The sequence below is a fragment of the Anser anser genome (genome assembly GCF_964211835.1).
Source record: "Anser anser genome assembly, chromosome: 19".
NCBI lineage: Eukaryota > Metazoa > Chordata > Aves > Anseriformes > Anatidae > Anser > Anser anser.
The window spans coordinates 7,384,041-7,403,740 of record NC_139740.1 but is presented as its reverse complement, the minus strand read 5'-3'; the positions used below and the strand labels follow the sequence as shown (position 1 = coordinate 7,403,740).

General features: G+C 48.4%; 1 protein-coding gene across 3 annotated transcripts in view; it reads right to left on the bottom strand.

The window, feature by feature from the left end:
- Nucleotides 1-239: 239 nt before the first annotated feature.
- Nucleotides 240-19,700, bottom strand: part of ST6GALNAC1 (ST6 N-acetylgalactosaminide alpha-2,6-sialyltransferase 1) — a 28,895-nt gene continuing 9,434 nt past the window's right edge. Inside the window, exons 4-12 of one of the 3 annotated variants that reach the window (XM_083805019.1) lie at nucleotides 15,091-15,777; nucleotides 9,259-9,895; nucleotides 5,240-5,408; nucleotides 4,872-5,043; nucleotides 4,523-4,661; nucleotides 3,839-3,942; nucleotides 3,187-3,276; nucleotides 1,843-1,942; nucleotides 240-1,437 (exon numbers count right to left, since the gene is read on the bottom strand). In XM_083805019.1, coding sequence (XP_083661145.1) covers nucleotides 1,267-1,437; nucleotides 1,843-1,942; nucleotides 3,187-3,276; nucleotides 3,839-3,942; nucleotides 4,523-4,661; nucleotides 4,872-5,043; nucleotides 5,240-5,408; nucleotides 9,259-9,895; nucleotides 15,091-15,101 — 1,593 coding nt within the window. In that variant the 5' untranslated portion in view covers nucleotides 15,102-15,777 and the 3' untranslated portion in view covers nucleotides 240-1,266. Of the gene's footprint in view, nucleotides 1,438-1,842; nucleotides 1,943-3,186; nucleotides 3,277-3,838; nucleotides 3,943-4,522; nucleotides 4,662-4,871; nucleotides 5,044-5,239; nucleotides 5,409-9,258; nucleotides 9,896-13,084; nucleotides 15,071-15,090; nucleotides 15,778-19,700 lie in introns of those variants that run through there. The other 2 variants (XM_083805018.1, XM_083805020.1) reach the window with 2 other exon arrangements.

Genomic DNA, 19,700 nt, shown 5'->3' with positions numbered 1-19,700 from the left:
TTCTCAGGGGGGCATCTGGCCAGCTCTCATCCCCCCTCCTGCAGCAGCGGGGTGTGCAAGCAGAGAGTGCTCAGCTGTGTCCACACAAGTGGCACGGCACCCACAGACGAAGGTGTTTTTGTTACCACTCAGCCCTACCACTTCCTCTCCCTCCCTTTCCCGGCTTCATTACCCGTTATCTCAGCCTTTAAACAACTGCTTCGGATGCCTACTAAATAATCACATGGCGTAGGGTTGGCCAAAGTAGTGCTGTTTATTTTGCTTACAAAACCACATTCAGAAGGCCAGTACTCTGAAGCCTTGCTGGCTGCGACAATGCCTCTCCCAGCACGACGTGGGCAGGCACTCCAGCCAGCAGCAACAGCAGAGCATCCATCCCCGGAGCTGCAGAGCTCTTACCTCCCCTGGCAGGAGGCAGGCACAGTGCTCCTGGCAGAGCTAGGAGCCGCGTGTGCCAAAGCCAGGCACTGGCTTGGCACACTGGGACCGTTAAACAGGATCTGCAGCCAGGGGAGCCCCACAGCAGGAGGCACGACTTCTGGCATCCTGCTGCACTACGGGGATTGTTTGCCTTCCCTTGTGCTGCTGCTGAGCAGGGGCCCAGGGCAGCAACTGGACCCCAGATGTCACAGTGCTCCTTTGGAGGTGCCACAGCGAAGCCACACTGGGGCACAGAAGTGAATCTCATCCTCTCTCAAATAAGCCACCTGGAAGCCAAGTGTCCAGTCCATCCTTTATCTTTACGGTGAGTGGAGTGACAGCAGCGCCTCCAGGACAAAAGTCGGCCTCCTGAAACAAGCTCCGTGTGTCCACCTCCATCCACTGCAGAGGGAGCCTCCTTAGACAAGGCACCCGGCTCCAAGAGGGGCACCACTATAGCAGTGAGAACCCAACCAGACCAAAACTGGCCCCAGCCCGAGGACCATCTCCCTGTAGAGGGAAAGCCTGGATGCTACTTGGATTCATCCTGGATTCCTCCCTCCTGACACCAGAGCACCTGCAACCACCCACAGCGGTGGCAGCCTGGTCAGTTGGGACTTCTTTGGTGGCATTTTTTTGCTGCTGTTCTCCTGGTCTGTAGAATTTGCACATTTTTTTGAAGTGTTGTGAGAGAATAAAGGTACCGAAGGAAGGAAATATCTTTGTGGGGATGAAACTGTGCCTGGAAGTCCAGAGCTAACCCTGGCTCTGGCAGTCTTCTTACTCATCTAGAGGTCTTCTTGAGGTGGTGTTGAGATTTCCCAGGCAATGGCCCTGGCCACACAATCACGATCTCTGGTAGAGCTTAATGATATTCTCATCATGAAGCTTTTTCCAGACCTGCTTCTCCAGGTTGAAGTCATGATTAATGTAGAAGATCAGACGTTTCCACTCCTTGTCGTAGTAATGATCCGAGTACTTCTCGTGACCTTCCGTGATGTAGCCATAGGCACTCACCTGAGAAAGATGGAGGGCTCAGTGGGGAGAGATACCAAAAACAGAGGGAGCTAAATGAAATCCTACACAGCTCCCAAACAGGGCGGGAGCTGGGGACAGGGCTGCAAGCCAGGGCTGCCTCCCAGTGGCCCTGCATGGGCATCCAAGATGGACCAGGCTGTGAAAAGAGGCTCCAGAGAGCCTGATCTCCTCTCAAATGACTCCCTGGGAAGCATGACAGCCCTCAGGCCCTGTGAACTATACCAGGGTTGCTTCTCTTGTCCTTAATTTGTTCTCTCCCAGCTGACCAGAAGCCATACACCCTGCAGGCAGATGGCAGTCAGGGCTGGGGCCAGCCACGCTCCGCCCTGTCATCCTGTTCCTGCTTCCAGACTGGGCTGTGTGCAAGAATCACCATGCCCTTACCCGGTCACAGAGGTGGAGGGCAGTCAGCAGCAGGAATGCTCCCGTTGTGGGTCTGTACAGCCGCCAGTAATGTTTTTGCAGACTTTTAGATTTTAAAAACCTGCAGCAGAAGAGAAGAAAGCATGGAGCGGTTGCTGGATGTGCTGGTTCAAGCTGGGAATGGCTTGTCCTCCTTGGCTCGTGTGGCATTTTCCCTCCTTGCAGCAGCCTGTGGCCATGCTGAGCGTTTCAGATAAGCCAGGACTGTGCTCATGTGTGGGTAGTGCTGTAAAGCACAAGGCCAGCCCAGAATGATCCCATCCCTCCGCTGAAACATGCAAACCTGCACCGAGCCCTGCTCTGCACCTTATGGAAAGGGTAGGTCATGAGGCAGTGGGGATAACGAGGGGGAGGATTAATGGCTCTAGTACACTGAAGTCGCTCTGTCCTTTGTCCTTCAGTGCAGGATTGGCTTTGGAGTTCCCAGTATATCCTCCTCCCCAACCACAGTTAGGAGTGAAACATCATATAGGAAAGGTGCAGAAGGAGGGTCACAAAACCCACTATGAGATGCTGTGTTTTGTGCCAGCAGTTGTTAGGAAGGTAGGAGTCGGAAAAAAAATAGCATTTGAGCCCTCTGAGCCTTGGAAAGGACCCAAGTCAGAGGGGAGACAGCAGGACAAGCAGGGGAGTGCAAGCCATCTGGCACTGCGTGTGCTATCTATCGAGAAGGCATAACACAGTGCTCAAGGAGACCGAAGGGTAAACACAATCAGAGCACGGCACAACGGGAGCTCATCTTCCTACACCTCCTGGCCACGAGGCCCACAGCTGGCAGATCTTACAGTGACAGTGTCCAGCACACTTGTGAAAAGGACTGGAGACACAAAGAAGCACAGCCAGGCCAGGTGAATGGGATCCTGAAAAAGAGCCTATTATTGTGCCTGAGGGCACAGCCAACCCCTTGGGTTAAGACAGGATCTCAGGAGAGGAGGACTGTTATAGAGCCTTCCTCCAAGCTGCTGAGCAATGGGGAACATGAAAGGTTGGTCCTGAACTACATCAACTACTCTGGCACTTCAGCAATGCTCTGCCCACAGCTAACATTGACACTTGCCCAGGACCTCTTTTGGATGCAGAAAGCCAAACAGTCTGACAGCTCTTGCTTCTCCAGCTCGTAGACGAGATGTTTGCGGATCTACCCACAACTACCATGCCCCTGCAATTCCACAGAGCACTTGGCACACTGCTGAAGCTTCCCCCCAGTCTGCTGGTGTGGCTAAACTGCAGTTACAAGAGTAGGCTGGGAAGAGAGAACCCAGAGAGAGCTGGTGCTGGCCACGAAGCACATAGTCCTCAGCTCACCTGTTTTTCATGTATCTGAGGAAGTCTGGGTGAACTATGAAGTATTTGTCCAACGTGAAATCCTCATCGAATCTATCCCGGGGCCTTTGCCTGGAGACAGGAATATGGAGATTCAGGACAAGCTTCAGTATTTCATCATGGCTGAAAAGCATCAGCCCTGATGCATTTGGTGATGAGAGAAGAATCACAAACACTGTTAGGTTATTCTGCAACATTTCTTAGATGGCAAAGCCTCCTCAACCTGTGTTGCAGGGGAAGAGATCCAGGAGGAGAAGCAACAACAGGAAACAAATATCTAAAACATGCATGCATATAGACAAGACTTGGTGAAATCAGGCCTCCATCCATGAGCGGGACCATGTACAGACACCAAATCAGGCAACAGCATGCGTTGCATCCACAGAACTTTCTCTGAGCTCAGGCCACACATCTCTAAACCCAGCTATTTCTAAGGAGATGTATTGGTTACCGCCGTGCTCATAGCTGGGGAGGAAATAAGACGTTTCTCCAGATAAATCTGAAAGAGGAGGGAGGGTTTAACCCAGCTTGACCCTGGCCTGCATCTCAGCAGGACTAAGCACTGTGGAGAGGAAGATGGTACGGCAGAGAGCTCCACGCTGAAGGGTGTAGAGGTGGGGCCAGTTTGATTTACCCGTAGTGGTTCAGGAATCCTTTCCTGATGTCCTTGTTCAGCAGAAGAGCCTTCAGCCACTCATAGTCTCTGGCTCCCTCCAGAAAGTGAATGTATCTGATATGCTAAGAAAAAAAGTGAGCATTAATGAACAGCACAGGAGAGAGACACCCTTTAACACCAAAAAGCAAGCAGGCACCTAGGCTCACTAAGTTTTTCAGGCACACATCTGTGACCTTTTAATTATCCCACAGAAGCAGAATGAAGAGGACATTTGAGGTACAGCTACTTCAACATGCCAAAGGTTCGTGAGGGAGGTCAAACGCTGGAACAGGCTCCCTAACGAGGTGGCTGATGACCTATGCCTGTCAATGTTCAATAAGTATTTGGATATTGCCCTTAATAACATTAACTTTTGTTAGCCCTGAAGCGGTCAGGCAGTGGGATTTGATCTTTGTAGGTCCCTTCCAACTGAACAATTCTCATCTATTCTAAAGGGCTGGGGTAGGACTAAAACAACTTGCCACTGTGAAGATTTACTCTCAAGCCAAGCTGATGCAGGTTCCCTCACTCCTTGCTAAGGGTAATGCTAAACGATTAGCTCAGCCCCTTTGCTCGCCATGCATAGAAAGACCAGAACTGAAGGCCACAGACTAACAGCATCCTGCCAAAGCTGTGCAAGCAAACAGCATGGACCGGACTTACTTTTCCCCATGGAATCTTGCTGAACCCTTTGTTTCCCAAGATCTGGAGAGAGGACACGAGGGAGTAGGCTGTGAATCCGTAAAAGGAGGTTTTTGTTCCCACATCTTTTTCGTAACCTTTGATTACAGCCCCACTCACCCTGGCCAAGGAAATCAAACAGAGGAGCAGAGTTAGCAGATGACCATGGAAAACCTTAGCATCCATGTATATAAACGAAAAGAGAAAAACCTTTCTGATTTTTCATCTTTTCCTGCCACCAATCATTTTGGCACTTCAGAGTCAGTGCAATTACCTGCTAGCCAGAACAGGCTGTGTATCTTATAAGGGAGCAGCGATCAGATTGCCTTACCGGAACACGTAGTCATGGGAGTCGATCTCCTGGCCCATTCCGGAGTTATTCAGTATTCCTCCATTCCCCACAACAGCACAGCTAATGCACGTTGACACGTTTCTGCTGCTGTTGGCCAGGAGCAGCTGCTGGTGGGGATGTGGGGGCAGCAATGACATGACCTCTTTCACCACTGTGAAGCAAGCATGGTGGAGAGTTAGCATCAAGAGCCTCGGGGATGGACCCAGGGAACCCACCACGGTTTCCCCGATAAGATCCGCCCAGCCTGATGCCTTTGACAGGGAGATCCTGCCAGCCACCAGCTATTTGGCATACAGTTCCTGTGGGAAGTTTGGTGATCCCATCCTGACGTGCCGTGAGGGACTCACGTGAGTAATTGAGCTCCATGAAGCCATAGGGAGGTGCAAAGTGCTCCAGGCGGTCCCACTCGCTGTTGTTGAAGTATCTCTTGTCGGTGAAGAGCATGATGTTAGGCAGGAAAAGATCTCGCAGCCAGTCGGACTTGGCAGCCTTGGCCTTCACTGATTCGGAGCAGGTCTTGAAAAACAAGAAGAAATAATAAGGGCTGATTAGCAGCGAGCTGATAAACCTGAGTGCCAGCGCATGTGTCTCTGTGTGTGAGAGTACTGGAAAGAACCAGAGAAGCTCCAGTGGTTCATAATCCATCCCCCCCAGTGTCCCCATCACTGTGAACATGATTAACAATTTCAGCATTAGATCAACAATTAACTGATGGAAAATCACCGACAGATAAGACAGAATTCCTGCAGGTCTCTGGGACTTTCCCCTACAGAACAACAGGCCTGCAACGCTCACACGTTTTTAACAGCTTTGGACCTCTCTACCTGATGCAAAAAGCCACCTGTACTGGGTCTAACCTGAATACACCAGATACGGCCAGCAGTGCACCTCACGAGGCCCTGGCCCCAGGCAACACATGAATCCATGAACACATGAATCCATGCTCGCTGACAAACATGGGGGATCAGATCGCCATTATCACTCCCTCGACAGATAAGAAAAAGCATGCAAACAACGTGCTCAATGTCATAAAGCAATCACAGGGCAGCACACAGCCGATAAGGGAATCCAAGTCAGTTTATTCTCTTAACAAGGGCAGGCTCAGTGCAGCTGGCAAATGTTAGCCTGCGTGTGCAGACGGAGAGCTCAAGTCCACTGCTGTGGATTTTCCACAGAGCCAGTTTGGGCTTTTTCTCAGACACCTTCACCAAATACTTACTACCGAAAGATAAAAGAAGGCCTAGTGGAAGTGTGCGTCCACCTCAAACCCCCAGCAACGACCAGACATTGCCAAAGCCCGGCGGTGTGCTCCACAGCTGAGCTGGGCTCCGTGCCGCAGGTGACGGTGACATTCTGCCTGTCGCAGCAGCGGTGCAATGAGAAGAGCACTGTGGAGGGTTTCATGTTGGCATCGTTTCGTTTGCAGCATGTTTCACGTCCAGAGACGGGGATGTTCCCTGCTGGCTCAAGCTGTACTTCTTAAGTACTAGCTGTACTTACTAAGTACTGTCCTGCTCCTCCCTGTGCCTCCACAGCTAGGCTGGAGGAATAGCTAACACCAGGGGAACTAGGGGAAGGCTGACTGCCCAGGAAACGAAGCAAGCTGGAGTACTTCCAGTCACTCCCTCTCTCCCAGAATTAGCGATCAGGTTTGGGAGCGAGACCCTACGCGTGATGCCTAGATCCAAATCCTCACTAAAGACCCTCCTGCGTGTATTTCCTCCTCTCTCTACCATCATGGAAGGGTTTTTCACACTCCAACAGCCGTTCTGCGCACCCAGATGGCCTGCAGCCCCGACTACAGAAAAAAACTCTCTCAGCTTCCCGCTGTAAGCTGTCTTCTCACGTTTCTCTGCCAGCTCCTGCTCTGCACTTCTGCAATGGGCGCACGTGCTCTGCGGCTCGCTGGGGAGGACGGGAGCATCTGGGAGCCAGCAGCAGGATCCTGGTGACCTGACCTCGCTGCGTGCAGTGCAGTAATGCTGGGCAGGAGGGGTCAGGGATTGTCTGATCGTGTGTACACACTCAGCCTCTTATTTCACCCACTCCCATTTGTATTTTGGGTGACTCAAGCCCAGGAGAGACCAGGAACAAAGATGCACATCCTGCTCTGCAGACTTGATCGTCTGCCAGCCCCTTCTGCTGTGTCTCAGCAAGGCTGGGCCAGAATGAGAGCTCAAGGGTTTAACAGCCAAGCCTTGCATTTAACAGAATCACAGATCTTTGGGTAACAGAAGGGCCAGCCGCTCCTCTCAAGCGGTTCAGTGCGCACCCTGTCAGCAAAAGAATGGCACTCGCTGCCAAGAGGGGCAAATGAAAGATGCCACAAGGGAGAGAGAGCTCAAAAAAAAAAAACCCACACCAAAACAGCAATGCTCATCCCAGGACCTTTCATCAGCCCAGCTCAGCTACCTCTGCTCTCTGTACGCCTCCCAGGGCATCCCAGGCACTCTGAGGTTGGGGAACTTTTTCAGGAGCAGCCCCTGCTCCACTGGGAGAGGTCTGAGCAGAACAGCAAGGTGCCTGCAGCCCTGGCAGAGTCCTGAAGCAACACCTGCATTCACCCTTAATGCCAGCAACACGGTGTATGGCAATGGTAGAAGACCGCAGCATTAAGACCTCAAAAAGGCAAACGGCTCGTCTAAGAGCACTGAGCTAGAATTCCCGTGTTCTGCTCACCTGCCTACACCCTCCCTCCTCCCTGAGCACACGAGCAGTAAAGGCCACTTCCACCGAGGCACAAACACCATCCCCACTCTAGAGATGTCCAGCTGCCTGCCCAGCAGCAGGGGTGCCAAGGAAAACTGCTGAGTAAGCTTTATCACGAGCTACCAGCATAAAATGGGGAATGGAGATAGTATTACGCACCTCAACCTGCTCCTGCCTGCTTGCCAAGGACTTTGATACAGTTCATGACTTCATTCCCGATTTAAGGAATTTTGAAATGCTCAAATGTAATTTAAAATTAGTTCCTTACACCTATAGCTTCAAAAAGGAGCTCAGGAAGGAGCTATAGGAAAGGTCAAAAATATGGTCAGAATACGAGTTCAGTGTAGAACTGAAAAAAAACACCACTTGCTTTCAGATTCCATGGCTTTTGAGACAGCCTGGTGGTTGGCACTAGACTTACCGTTTCAGAAGATGGTATCTATAACACGACCTACACGGGCAATCAGAGGTAGACACAAGAATTAACCAACAGAACAAGACTCCCAACAAACAAGATCTATTTGAAAACTTAGAAGCTGTAGCTGTGCAAGCGCTACTGCTTTGTCGGGTACAACTGTATCATCTGAGATTTCCATCTCTACCAACATATTTTTCTTGTGCTGACCAGGCCTACAGTTGTTCCTATTTAACAGACAAAAAATAAAGCAAGAGCTGTTTAATGACAGATCTCTTATGATTTGTTCTGCTGTGATGATGGTTCCACGCACAGCAAGAAAATCCTAAACAGCAACTGGCACCATCTGAGTCAGAGGAGATCCAAATGGGTAAAGAATCTGCCTGCTCTACATACAGGGTGGAAAAGGTGAATCCCCAGCACCTGGTAAAGACTCCCATCTTCCTTAAAATAAACAAGTAAAAAAAAAAAAAAAAGTTATTTTTTAACCATCAGTACTCCAATGGGGCACACCCACACATAGTTTAATTTTTACCAGTACAAATAAAAAACATTAAAAATGGAAACAGTCTCCACCCTACTGCCTCCAGAGCAGGCACACAAATGCTTATCACGCATCATCTGATGCTTTTTCTTTGACCTTATTTTGACTCTAACACAAGCAACTAAGAAGGCCTCCATTCCTGAGACCCTTCTCACCCTCCCTCTTTACAGCACAGCACGAGCACGTCAGGTTCCCCACTGCTGCCCAGACTTTTTTGACTTGCTTTGATAAATACGTACTTGGGTAAGCAGGTGCACAGAGGTGTTCCTGCTCCTGTTCCTCCACATGACCCTGTGGGTTTTTTTTTTGTGTGTGTGGTTTTTTTTTGGTGTGTGTTTGTTTTTTAGCTGGGCTGCATAAAACAGAGATGAAGGCAAACACGGGGATTGTAAAGCTGAGTCTTCGGAAGAATGCAGACGTTCATTTTCCCAAGAGACCAGGTGATGGACGGACGGGATGCCTGTATTGGGACCGTGATTTAGTGCGAGGCACTGACCATCTGCCCACAGGCATAACAACACCAGGTGTAATGGCACCTAGGGGGCATGCTACACACGAGCTGCGCTGTGTGCCTGTGCAATCGAGCAAGGCACCTAAGAGCAGGATCACCTTGTAGCACACCTAGAAGGAGAGAGATTTCCCAGCTAAGGCAGATAAGGAGGTCAACAGGGACAAACACACACGGCCATCACGCTTACCGCTGGTGGAGGTGAGCTGTCCAGCAGGTACTCATCCTCGAAATCCCACTGCGGCTCAGACTTGAAGTCAGCAGCCCTCAGTCTCTTCTTTTCTGTCACTGCAGCAGCCTGAGTCACTGGTCTTACGGTTTTCACTGACACAGAAGGCTCTTTTGGCATTGTTTTGTCTTTGGTTGTGTTGTCTTCATGAGCTACCTTCACCCCAGAGGATGATTTCACTGTTGTCTTCTCTTTGGCTCCCTCTACCTTGGGAAGTGATTTCGGTGGTGTCTTTTCATTTACCCCTTCCTTTACCCCTGGGGTTTGTCTCACCACTGTTTTCTCCTTGTTTCCCTCCACCCTTGTGGCTGTTTCCACTTTTGTACTCTTGATTCCCTCCACCTCAGAGGGTTGTTTCACAGTCACCTTCCCCTTGGCTTCCTCCGCCCCGGGAAGTGGTCTCGTTGTTTTCTTCTGCTCCTCTTCTTCCCAACTTGGTGTCCTCTCAGCTGTACCTTGTTCAAGCCTTGTAGTGTTTCTCTCCAAACCCACCTCTGAAATTCCACTTGCGTTCCCATTACCAGAATAGTCTGAACCTTGTTGCTCCTGGGTGTCCGCTTGTAGCATAGCTGGGGCACGCTGGAAAATACTGAACTGCCTGAATGTAAGCAAAGGAAAAGCAGACACATCACACACACTTAGCACTTAGTAGATTCCAGCACATTTCTTTTGCTCTTGACTTTGCACTTCAGAGCAAACCTGCAACCGAGTTTCTGCAGAGAAGCAACACAACACATTCTTCTCTGCAGGATGCTGCCTGAGTTCAATTTCATTTACATATTTGCCACACCAAAGTGTTATTCAAATTCCTGTACCATTCTGTCCTGAACTCTGTTCATCTCCACACAAAGCATGCTAATCTAGGAGACTACATACTCCTCTTTGGCGCTTAGCTCGTGAATTATCCTCCACACTGGCAGCAACTGCAAACCAGCAGAGAATAGCAGCGGGCAGGACACCCCGGCGATGTCCGCAGGGCACTGCCGAATTGTGTTTCTGAGATGCTGAGCTCACGACACGGGACACATCGTGGAGACAGCCACCTGGTGCTCTACCCTCTTTGCCAGCAGAGCCACGTGCTGCAGCGTCAGAGTACGAATATCTGAGGGGATTCAGAAAGGGAAGTCTGATAAAAAGTGAAATTCATTCCTTTACCATATGTCACTTCTTTTACACAGCTTGCACTTACAAGATTGGAAATTACAGCCATGAAATAGTCCTATTGTTACCATTTTCTTTATTATCTTGCTTTTGTTAAACTTCATGTAGTTGGTGATTGCCCAGCCCTCTAATTTGTTAAGATTTCTCTGCAAGACCTCTCCACCCTCGAGGGAGTCAACGGCTCCTAATTTAGTATCACCTGCAAACTTACTTACTATGCATTCCAGTCCTGCATCCAGATCATTTATAAGAACATTGGAGAGGACCAGACCCAAAACAGAGCCCGAGGGAACCCCAGTAGTGACTGGCCACCAGCCTGCTCTAACCCCATTGATACAGCTGCCAGCAGCAGAAGAGCCACCTGCAACAAGAAGATTGAGCCGAAACCCAGAAAAATAACCCAGGCAAAAAGCAGTGGCGTTTTGTCCCAAACATTCCTTCTTATCTACACATGGTTGAAGGGTGGAACAGGAAAAAGGAAACTGAAAAAATGCTGCAGCTGATCTCGTACGTACGGCAAAGCTTCTCAGGATAAAGCAGCGGAGTTGCGGCAGGCTGATTTCACACTACGTTTGCCCTTTGCATGACGAACTTGTTTGCATGACGCACTTGTTTGCATGACGCAGTTGTTACATGACGCTGTGGGCTGCTTCCAAGGTGATAAATGGGAAAAAAAAAAGCAACCCTACAGATAGCAGGCTGGAGAGAGCAGCTTGCTGCTGAAGCTTCAGAGCAGTATGCCATTCATTCAAGTGGTTAGGAAATTACCAGCCTAGGGAGACTTTTAAAAATCAGTTTTTATCAGATACTTGGACCTTTCCAACACCATTTCTATTGGAAAGACATTCTGGTAAGTGGCTTATCAGCTCTTCCTCTACCTCCTCTCTTTTAGCCAGCTTCAGCCAAGTACACAGCAGTATTTTTCTATCATAGTGCTTCATGTTTAAATGTGCCACTGCATGCTACCTAATAAAATGGAAGATTTTATTTATACTCTATGTAAAGAGAAGTTCATTAAAGTAGTACTGGCAATTCTTAAATCTCTGGATGATTTTCTGTTGTAATTTTAAGAAGATGTTTAAAATTTTAAAATTAAAAGGCAGAGGACAATGAAATGGGACAGCGTGACAAACCATTCACCCCACACACGTGTTGTCTCACGGGGAAGAGATTCCATTCTAGCTTTACTACACTTCAAATTCAAATACTAAGCCAAACAGAGAGAAAAATGCAAAAATGAGGGCCCTTCATATTCAAAACCTTGCTTCCTGCAATCAAACCCATGTGGCTTGTGCCTACACAGGACCTTGCTCTCCCAACCAGCACTTTAAATCCAGGCAACTGGTCAACCCAGCCCACCAAATTTCAGGCTCTAGAATCCAGCTGGCAAACAGCTGTAGAAGCACGACGATATTTACTGTCATTTTCCTTTCCAATTTACAGAGTCCAGGAACAAATAGAAAATAAAACCATTACAATGATGCTTGCTGTATTTTACGTTGCACATAAAGGTACAGACATTGAACAGATAACCACATAACCACGCATGTCTTGTATTTTATCTAAAATTTCAAAAATACGGATGTTTTCAGTACCTGGAACAGGTACAGGTATAGCAGGACAAAATGGTTTAAAGAAGCTGGGCATGGAGACGCAGTTCTTGTCCCACCTCTGCCACTGATGGGCTCTTGTGACCAAAGACAACTCACTTCACATATCTACACCTCCTCTTTCTCTCCTTCCTCCCCATGTCCCTTGTGCAGACCCTGATCCCTCCAAATTGGTACCTGTCCTCGGAGAATGGTTTTATAACTCATTTGTGCTGAACTAGCCTGTGTTCCCAGCCTCACCCCTCCTGCCTGCCACCCCAGAATTGGTCCTGAGAAGTCGAGGGGAAAAAGCAACCCTCCTAAGATGAGCTCACTGGGGAGCTGGGACCACCCGCGGGTGGTGGGGAGGCTGGGGAGCAGTGCTTCCTATACACAGCACAGGGCACCAACATGAGAACGAGCCCTGTTTGTAGTAGGAAAGGCTCAGTTATCTGCTGTTTTCATGCAAGAACTAGCTTCTGGACAACAATACCAGAGACATACTACTGTGGTCTACACTGCAATTCCCTCCACACCCATTCTAGTAGGATTTACTTAATCATTTATATAAAAATAATATTTATATTTATCATGTCTGCGTGACATGAGTGTCCCAATACACTGCATATTTGTACTAGATGAAGAATTAAATGCAGAACTCACTTTAAACATAAAGGTATCCCAGCAAATCAATCCCAGTACTGCAATCTGGACTAGTACTGAATGAGGTCCTTACAGGAGCCACCAGGTAAAAGCAAATACGATGCAGTGCCAAACTATGAAAACACAGAGTCAGTAAAACAAAAGCTGCTTTCTTAAACAGCAATGCAAGGAAACACTAGAAGCTGGTGATCCAACAGAAGAAAGTTTCTGACTGCAAGCTTCTAGCAGCATGCTCTGATTGTATATAACGTGGTTTACTAAAGCAAAGCGGGCACCTAACTCACATCGGAAGTGCAACTTCCAGGGAAAAAGGAGAGAGGAATGAAAGAGAACACATCCAGACAGCGTGTATTGCAAAGAAGCTGGGCTCTTACCTGAAAACGCTTTTCTCCAAGCCAAACAAGGAGCTAAAATTAGTAACGGTGAGGAAAAGTAACATTAAGCCAAGAAGCCCAATGAAGGTTCTGGGAGCTATCAGAAGGTTTCTGATGAAAAAACACATGGTGAGATGCCTGGGAGAGACAAGAGGCTCTGCTGCTGCTGCCCAGAGGTGCTTGCTAGGCAGCGCTTTCCACAGGTATGTGGAAGGAGTGGGCTGGTCTTCTCTCTGGGTTTCCCTATGAGAACATGCACACCCTCCCTCCCGACGTTCCCGGACACTTTGCACACAGATCCAACTTCTCAGACCAGACATCCACCTTGCATTGCTCCCGACTATCACCCTAAACTTACTGCAACACGGAGCGGGGAACAAAACACCTTTTACTGCAGCCAAGGGAGGTTTCCTCTATTTTCCTCAGTGAGGTTAGTCTGGTGTGAGAAGGAAACCCTTCACCTCGAATCTGGGGATTAAAGTGGGAACATTGGTGTGAATTAGGAGAGTACCACACTTTGCAGACAAAGAAACTAGCTTTCAGACCACCACCTGCCCAAGGGCACAGGAAGATTTTCAGCATAGCCATAAACAGATCTCTGCTCTTTTCTTCTTGCTGAAACTGCTCGTAGCTCCAATCTGAAGCCAATCCCTGCCCCAAAATGCTGATGGCTAAATACACATCCATTTTACCTTGTGACTGCTTTGCTACAAGTCGGAGTTGGACTCCTTGCAAATCCACTAGTGAGGAGGAATTTGTGTTTGAAGACAGCTTAGTACGCGGTGCTTTGCAGGGCTGGGCGCAGTCAGACAGTCCCCTCCCTCTCTAACAAAACTGACCTGCCTTTGAGGCAACTGGAAAAACTGCAATCCGGCATTTCAGTTGTTTGAAAAGAATCAACTGCATCCCAATCTAACCCCGCTACTGCTGACAAACTTGTTGCACGGGCTTGCCTGAGGCTCAGATTCCCAAGCTGTCTCAGGAACAAGACACTTGAGCTCTGAGCTGCTTGTACAGGTAGCAGTAACTTGTGCTCTCCAGCTGCTCTTCTTTTGGAGCTCTCAGTCAAGTCTCCTCCAGTACCATGGCTAGGACTGGGCTACTACTTCTGGCTTTTGAGCTCTCAACCCATCACTTCACAATGATCACTGATTGGCGAGAAGATGACAGCACTGAAACAGGACACGGATGAATTTGGGTCTGTGGCTTGTTGGAGAATTCAGAATTGGATCCCCTTGGTGACCCCCACTGTACAGCTACCTGAAATTCAGTTGATTTCAAGGAAGCATTTAATATATCTGAATTTTTATCCCATGAAACATTTCATGTTTCTCATGCGTGAATTGTTATCATGGACAGACAACTGCCTTCTACACTACCGTCTTTACTAGGACCCTGATCATTTGGCAACTAACCAGTACAACCAGGCTTTGCTCATCAATACTGTCAGGTCAAACAAAGCTTCACTGATGCCACGTGCATGTAAAGCCCTCCAAGGGTAATGAATCCCTGCTGCAACCTTGGGGGTTCACACCCCACTTGGAGTAGAGCAAACAGGACATTCAGATCTAGGATGTGTTGCTCCTCATTGACATGTAGCACCTGACAATCTTCATGTCTCGACCTCTCTTCTTCATGAAAATCAGCAGTTTGCCTAGAGATTGACTTCTGGCAGTCCAAAATACATCTCCCCACTAGCAGAGGGAGAGATGAGCACAGATGAACAACAGAGATGTAGCTTTACATACTACAGCAAACGGCTATTTTTACCCATGGGGAGCAGTTAAATATTAACCCTAACAGTTGAAATGGAAAAGGTTATATGGCCTCTTACTACAGAAGTTGGTTTGTACAGCTCTTATCAATAATTAAGCTCAGATTGAGATTTTGTTGCCAACATCACAGTTCTTAAAAGCTAACATTCACACTGTTACTGAATACACAGAGAGATGAAGATACATGGAGAGCTTTAAGTTACAAGGAAGCCAATCAGATTTCACACCTACCTTGTACCCATCCGCACATCAAAGTAAAGAAAAGCTGCAAGGATTCCCTGTACAAGGATGCATCAGCAGATGCATTTCTCTACTGCCCAAAATTTCAGATAAATTAATGTCTCTGGACTTAAGTGCAAAACACCAGTTATCAGAGGGCCTAGGAGAGAAAAGTTAAACAGCAAGCAAGCAAGGTGCTAAAAGTCCTTGAAGAAACATGGGGGAGGTTGTTAGTCCAGGCTATAACCCGGCTTCCATCTACAGCGAAACATTTCATCCTTCCCAAAGCGATCTTAAGATCAAAGAAGATCCGCTGAATAATTAGAGGCACTGAGAAGGGAATCAGCCATGGTATTGTCCTGCTCCTGGATAGCCCTCAGGAGCTCCAGGCAGTTCTGGAGAGATGGTCTGCGTGTGCAGCAGGCAAGCAGCAACTCAGTGCTCAGAAGATCCCTTCCAGTGACAAATACCAGTCCTGATATGCACCATGTACAGCAGTGGCTTCATTTTAGCCTTCGTTTTTCAAGGCCTAGGCACTTTCAGGCACACCGCTTGGAAGAAGCTGCTTGTGTGTGACTATAAGGCTTTTATTGTTAGCAGGATCCCAAAGGGAAATTCTGGAGGCAGCCAACGTTTCCCTTCCAGTCCTTCCATGTAACATTACTGCAAAACCAAGAGCCACAAGGGAGAGCAAGATTCCTATAACCAGAAAAAAAAAAAAAAAAGACAGCTTTCTTTGCTTTTAAGGAACTGTGCTGGCAATTGGCAAACATGTCTGTAGTACTCTGTGTTCAACAAAGACTGTGCTTGGGGGAATAACCAAATCTCTGGCAGGCAGAGTGGCCGAAACCAGGCTTGCTAAGCAAAACACACAGCTTCTCACCTTCTTGTATCGGTGTGAGAAAAAAAAAAAAACGCCCTCAGAGACTACCGCCTTGGACTTCCATGGAACATTATTTCATCATCTTTCCACCCCCACAATTGGATTCAGCCTGACATAGCTCAGCCAGGCTGGCAAGCTTAAACACAAGGTCAGGTTAGTAGATGGGGCTGTGCACAAACTCTCATCCAAGATTAGGGATGACCTTAGTGAAAGCACAGGCCAAGAACAGAGCTGCTCCATTAGATCTCTGTAAGAAGTATGACTCCTGAGAAACACTGGGCTCCCAGCCCATAAAAACTTCTCTCCGTTGACCTCCACAGCCAGGGAGATAATTAACAAGACTGCACCTGACACAGCTGCTGGCAACACCTCAAGAGCCATAGGCCAGCTATCGGCTTCCTTCTGCAAACGAGAGGTTGTGTGCGCTTCTCTGCAGCCCTACTGGCAATCCCAAGAGATGCTGCTACTCTTATAGTGCCGAGACTCCCAGCTCTGGCACAACTGCTCCGTGTTCAGTGTGTCCAGCTACCAACACCGGTGCCTACAGCAGAAGTCCTTCTGTTCTTTAGCACTGAAAACAAGACTTTTTTCTAGGAAACTCTATCCGGGACCATCAAGTGAAGATGGTTCTCTTAGCGCTTTTCCATCTATAGCATGCCATTTAATTCCAGATCCACTTAAATACATCCTTAGTTACACCCTGGACAGATAAAAAGCAGATTTGCCTGTTTTGTTGTGTTTTTTAAACAAACTATCTCAATTAGATTTTAAGCTGTGTGTGTTGTGGCTGCCGGCTAGAGTCTGAGCTACGCCAACAATCTGAGTGCAAGTTTTTGAGGGCTGTGTATCAAATCTTGTTGACTTGGCTCTGCCCTGTGCACTTACCATCCAAATGCCTCCATGAAGTCAACATCCTTTTGTCTGTCCCATCCCGACAGGAAGCCTAGCATGTCACCAGAGAGCTGACAGACAGAGACACAACTGACACCACATCACAGCTGATTTGTGGGTTTTGTTTTTTCTTTTGTTTGTTTTTCCTTCACAACCTATTTGATGGAAAGTTGTCCTGGTTCCAGTTAGGACAGAGTTAAGTAGCTCATAGTAGCTGGTAGGGTGCTATGTTTTGGATTAGGATGAGAAGAGCGCTGATAACATGCTGATGTTTTAATTGTTGCAGAGCAGTGTTTACACCAGGCCAAGGACTTTTCGGCTTCTTGCTCTGTCCTGCCAGCGAGCAGGCTGGGGGTGCAGCAGGAGCTGGGAGGGGACAGACCCAGGACAGCTGACCCAAACTGGCCAAAGGGGTATTCCATACCATCTGGCGTCATGCTAAACAATATATGGGGGTGGCTGGCCGGGGTGGGGGGCCGGCTGCTCGGGGATAGGCTGGGCATCGGTCAGCGGGTGGTGAGCAATTGCATTGTGCATCACTTGTTTCTTACACATTATTATTGTTAATACTATTATCATTATCACTATTACTATTATTATTGTTATTATTATATTCCTTATATTCCTTATATTATTATATTCCTGTCTTAATAAACTGTCTTTATCTCAACTCACCGGCTTCACTTTCCCGTTTCTCTCCCCCATCCCAGAGAGGGAGGGGGGAGGGTGAGCGAACGGCTGTGTGGTGTTTAGCTGCCAGCTGGGTTAAACCACAACAAAAGTTAAAAAATATTCTGTTCCTTCTGGGGAATCTCTGAGAAACCTGTTCCCTCAGCAGCAGGACACTATTGTAGACAGGTAAGCAGCAAATTTATTAAACTTATGGTTAGCTGGCCCCCTTACCAGACAAACAGCCTTTTTAATTCCTGCCTCTCACAGCTGCCAGGAACAGGAACATTTCAGGATTCTCTGTTGCTCTGGAGAGGGAAACATAAGGACCACAAAACCTACATCCCTCTCCACGCCCCTGATAAGACATGCAGGCACACCTCTCAGCATTTCACACCTGGCTGCAAAAATCAGGATCTGCACAGCTGTGAATTCATAGAATGAGTTGGGTTGGAAGGGGCCTTAAAGCTCATCTAATTCCAGCCCCCGGCCATGGGCAGGTACACCTCCCACCAGACCAGGTTGCTCCAAGCCCCATCCAACCTGGTCTTAAACACCTCCAGGGATGGGGCAGCCACAGCTCCTCTGGGCAGCCTGTGCCAGGGCCTCACCGCCCTCTGAGTAAAGAATTTCTTCCTTATACCTAATCTAAACCTACCCTCTTTACTTCTGTGTCCTTCTTGTGGTGGGGGCCCCAGAGTTGAATGCAGGGCTCCAGATGGGGTCCCATGAGAGCAGAGCAGAGGGGCACAGTCCCCTCCCTCGCCCTGCTGCCACACTGCGTTTGATGCAGCCCAGCATACGGGTGGCTTTCTGGGCTGCAGGCACACATTGCTAGCTCATGTCGAGCTTCTCATCAACCAACACCCCCAGGTTCTTCTCCTCAGGGCTGCTCTCAATCCATTCTCTGCCCAGCCTGTGTTTGTGCTTGGGATTGCCCCAGCCCGGGTGCAGGACATTCCACATGGTCTTCTTGAACCTCGTGAAGTTCGCACAGGCCCACCTCTCAAGCCTGAAGGCCCACCTTCAAAGTCCCTCTGAATTACAGAATCACAGCTGTGCAGGTCTACTACTTCTGAAGCCACAAGTCAAATAATTCTTGGGAAAGGCCTTTCCCATACTCTTCCCACTGACTCAACATCAAAAACCATCACTCTTGACCTCTGGCAGGACAACTGTGCTGCTTTTCACTCCAAAGGATGCTAAGTGCTACAGGAATGTACCATGTAAGCCTGCTTCCTGAGTGGTGTAAATCATCATGTCCCTGCCTTACAGCTGGAAAACTGTGGCCTCACAGTGCCTTCCTCTGTGTCCCTGACAAATGCATCAGAAAAGTGCCTTCACGCTGTTAGCTGCAGGAGTAGCAAGGACATGGGGTCCCGTGAAAAGTTAGATGGGTTTCCTCCTGGAAATCACATGCATTTCTTCCCTTCTCTCTTTCATATATTGTCTTCTATTCAACAGTTCTTCTCCTGTTTTATTTAGAAACCTAGAGATCCTGTGCTACTTTTCTCCACGTTACTCCCATTAACTTGGCAAAGGCTTTTGCCAGCCAGGGAGAGAAGGTGACTCTTTGCCACCCCAGCTGCACATCAGCTATAAATATACTGAGAAAATCACAGGCTAAGAAGTTGCTGGGCAGGAGAGCAGCACGCTGCTACTTTAGTGGAAATGTGAGATCCTTGTGCTCAGGAATGGCATACCATTCTCTCCCAGTTCCCTGGAAGTTACTTAGGATCTTTTCAGTTGGGGTTTGCCTCACAGGCATTAGATCTCAAGGAAGGTTTGCGCAGTCTCAGCCAGGGCCAAGATCATCATCCAGTCAGTTTCCAAGAATGCTGTGTGATGACATTATACATCTCTTCCCATAAACTGCATTTCCTAAAGACAGGCGCTCCTCCAGTGAAAACCATGGCACAGAGAAATCAAGCAGGACATACGCTGGGTCTGTTTATCCCTAGTTCTGCGGCTTGCACCTTGAACCTTGTTTCCCCGTTCTTAGTTATCAAATGAGAATGATCGAGGCTCTAACAGAAACAGTCTAAGCTGTGTTGTTAACAGGATGATGCCAAATACTGGTGGCCTTCAGCCCTTGTGCCAATCCCCACTAGCCTGCACTTGGAGCTCTCCCCTCCCTGCAGCGGGCATTTTGCTCTGAGACACTGCATGCCCGTTTGTG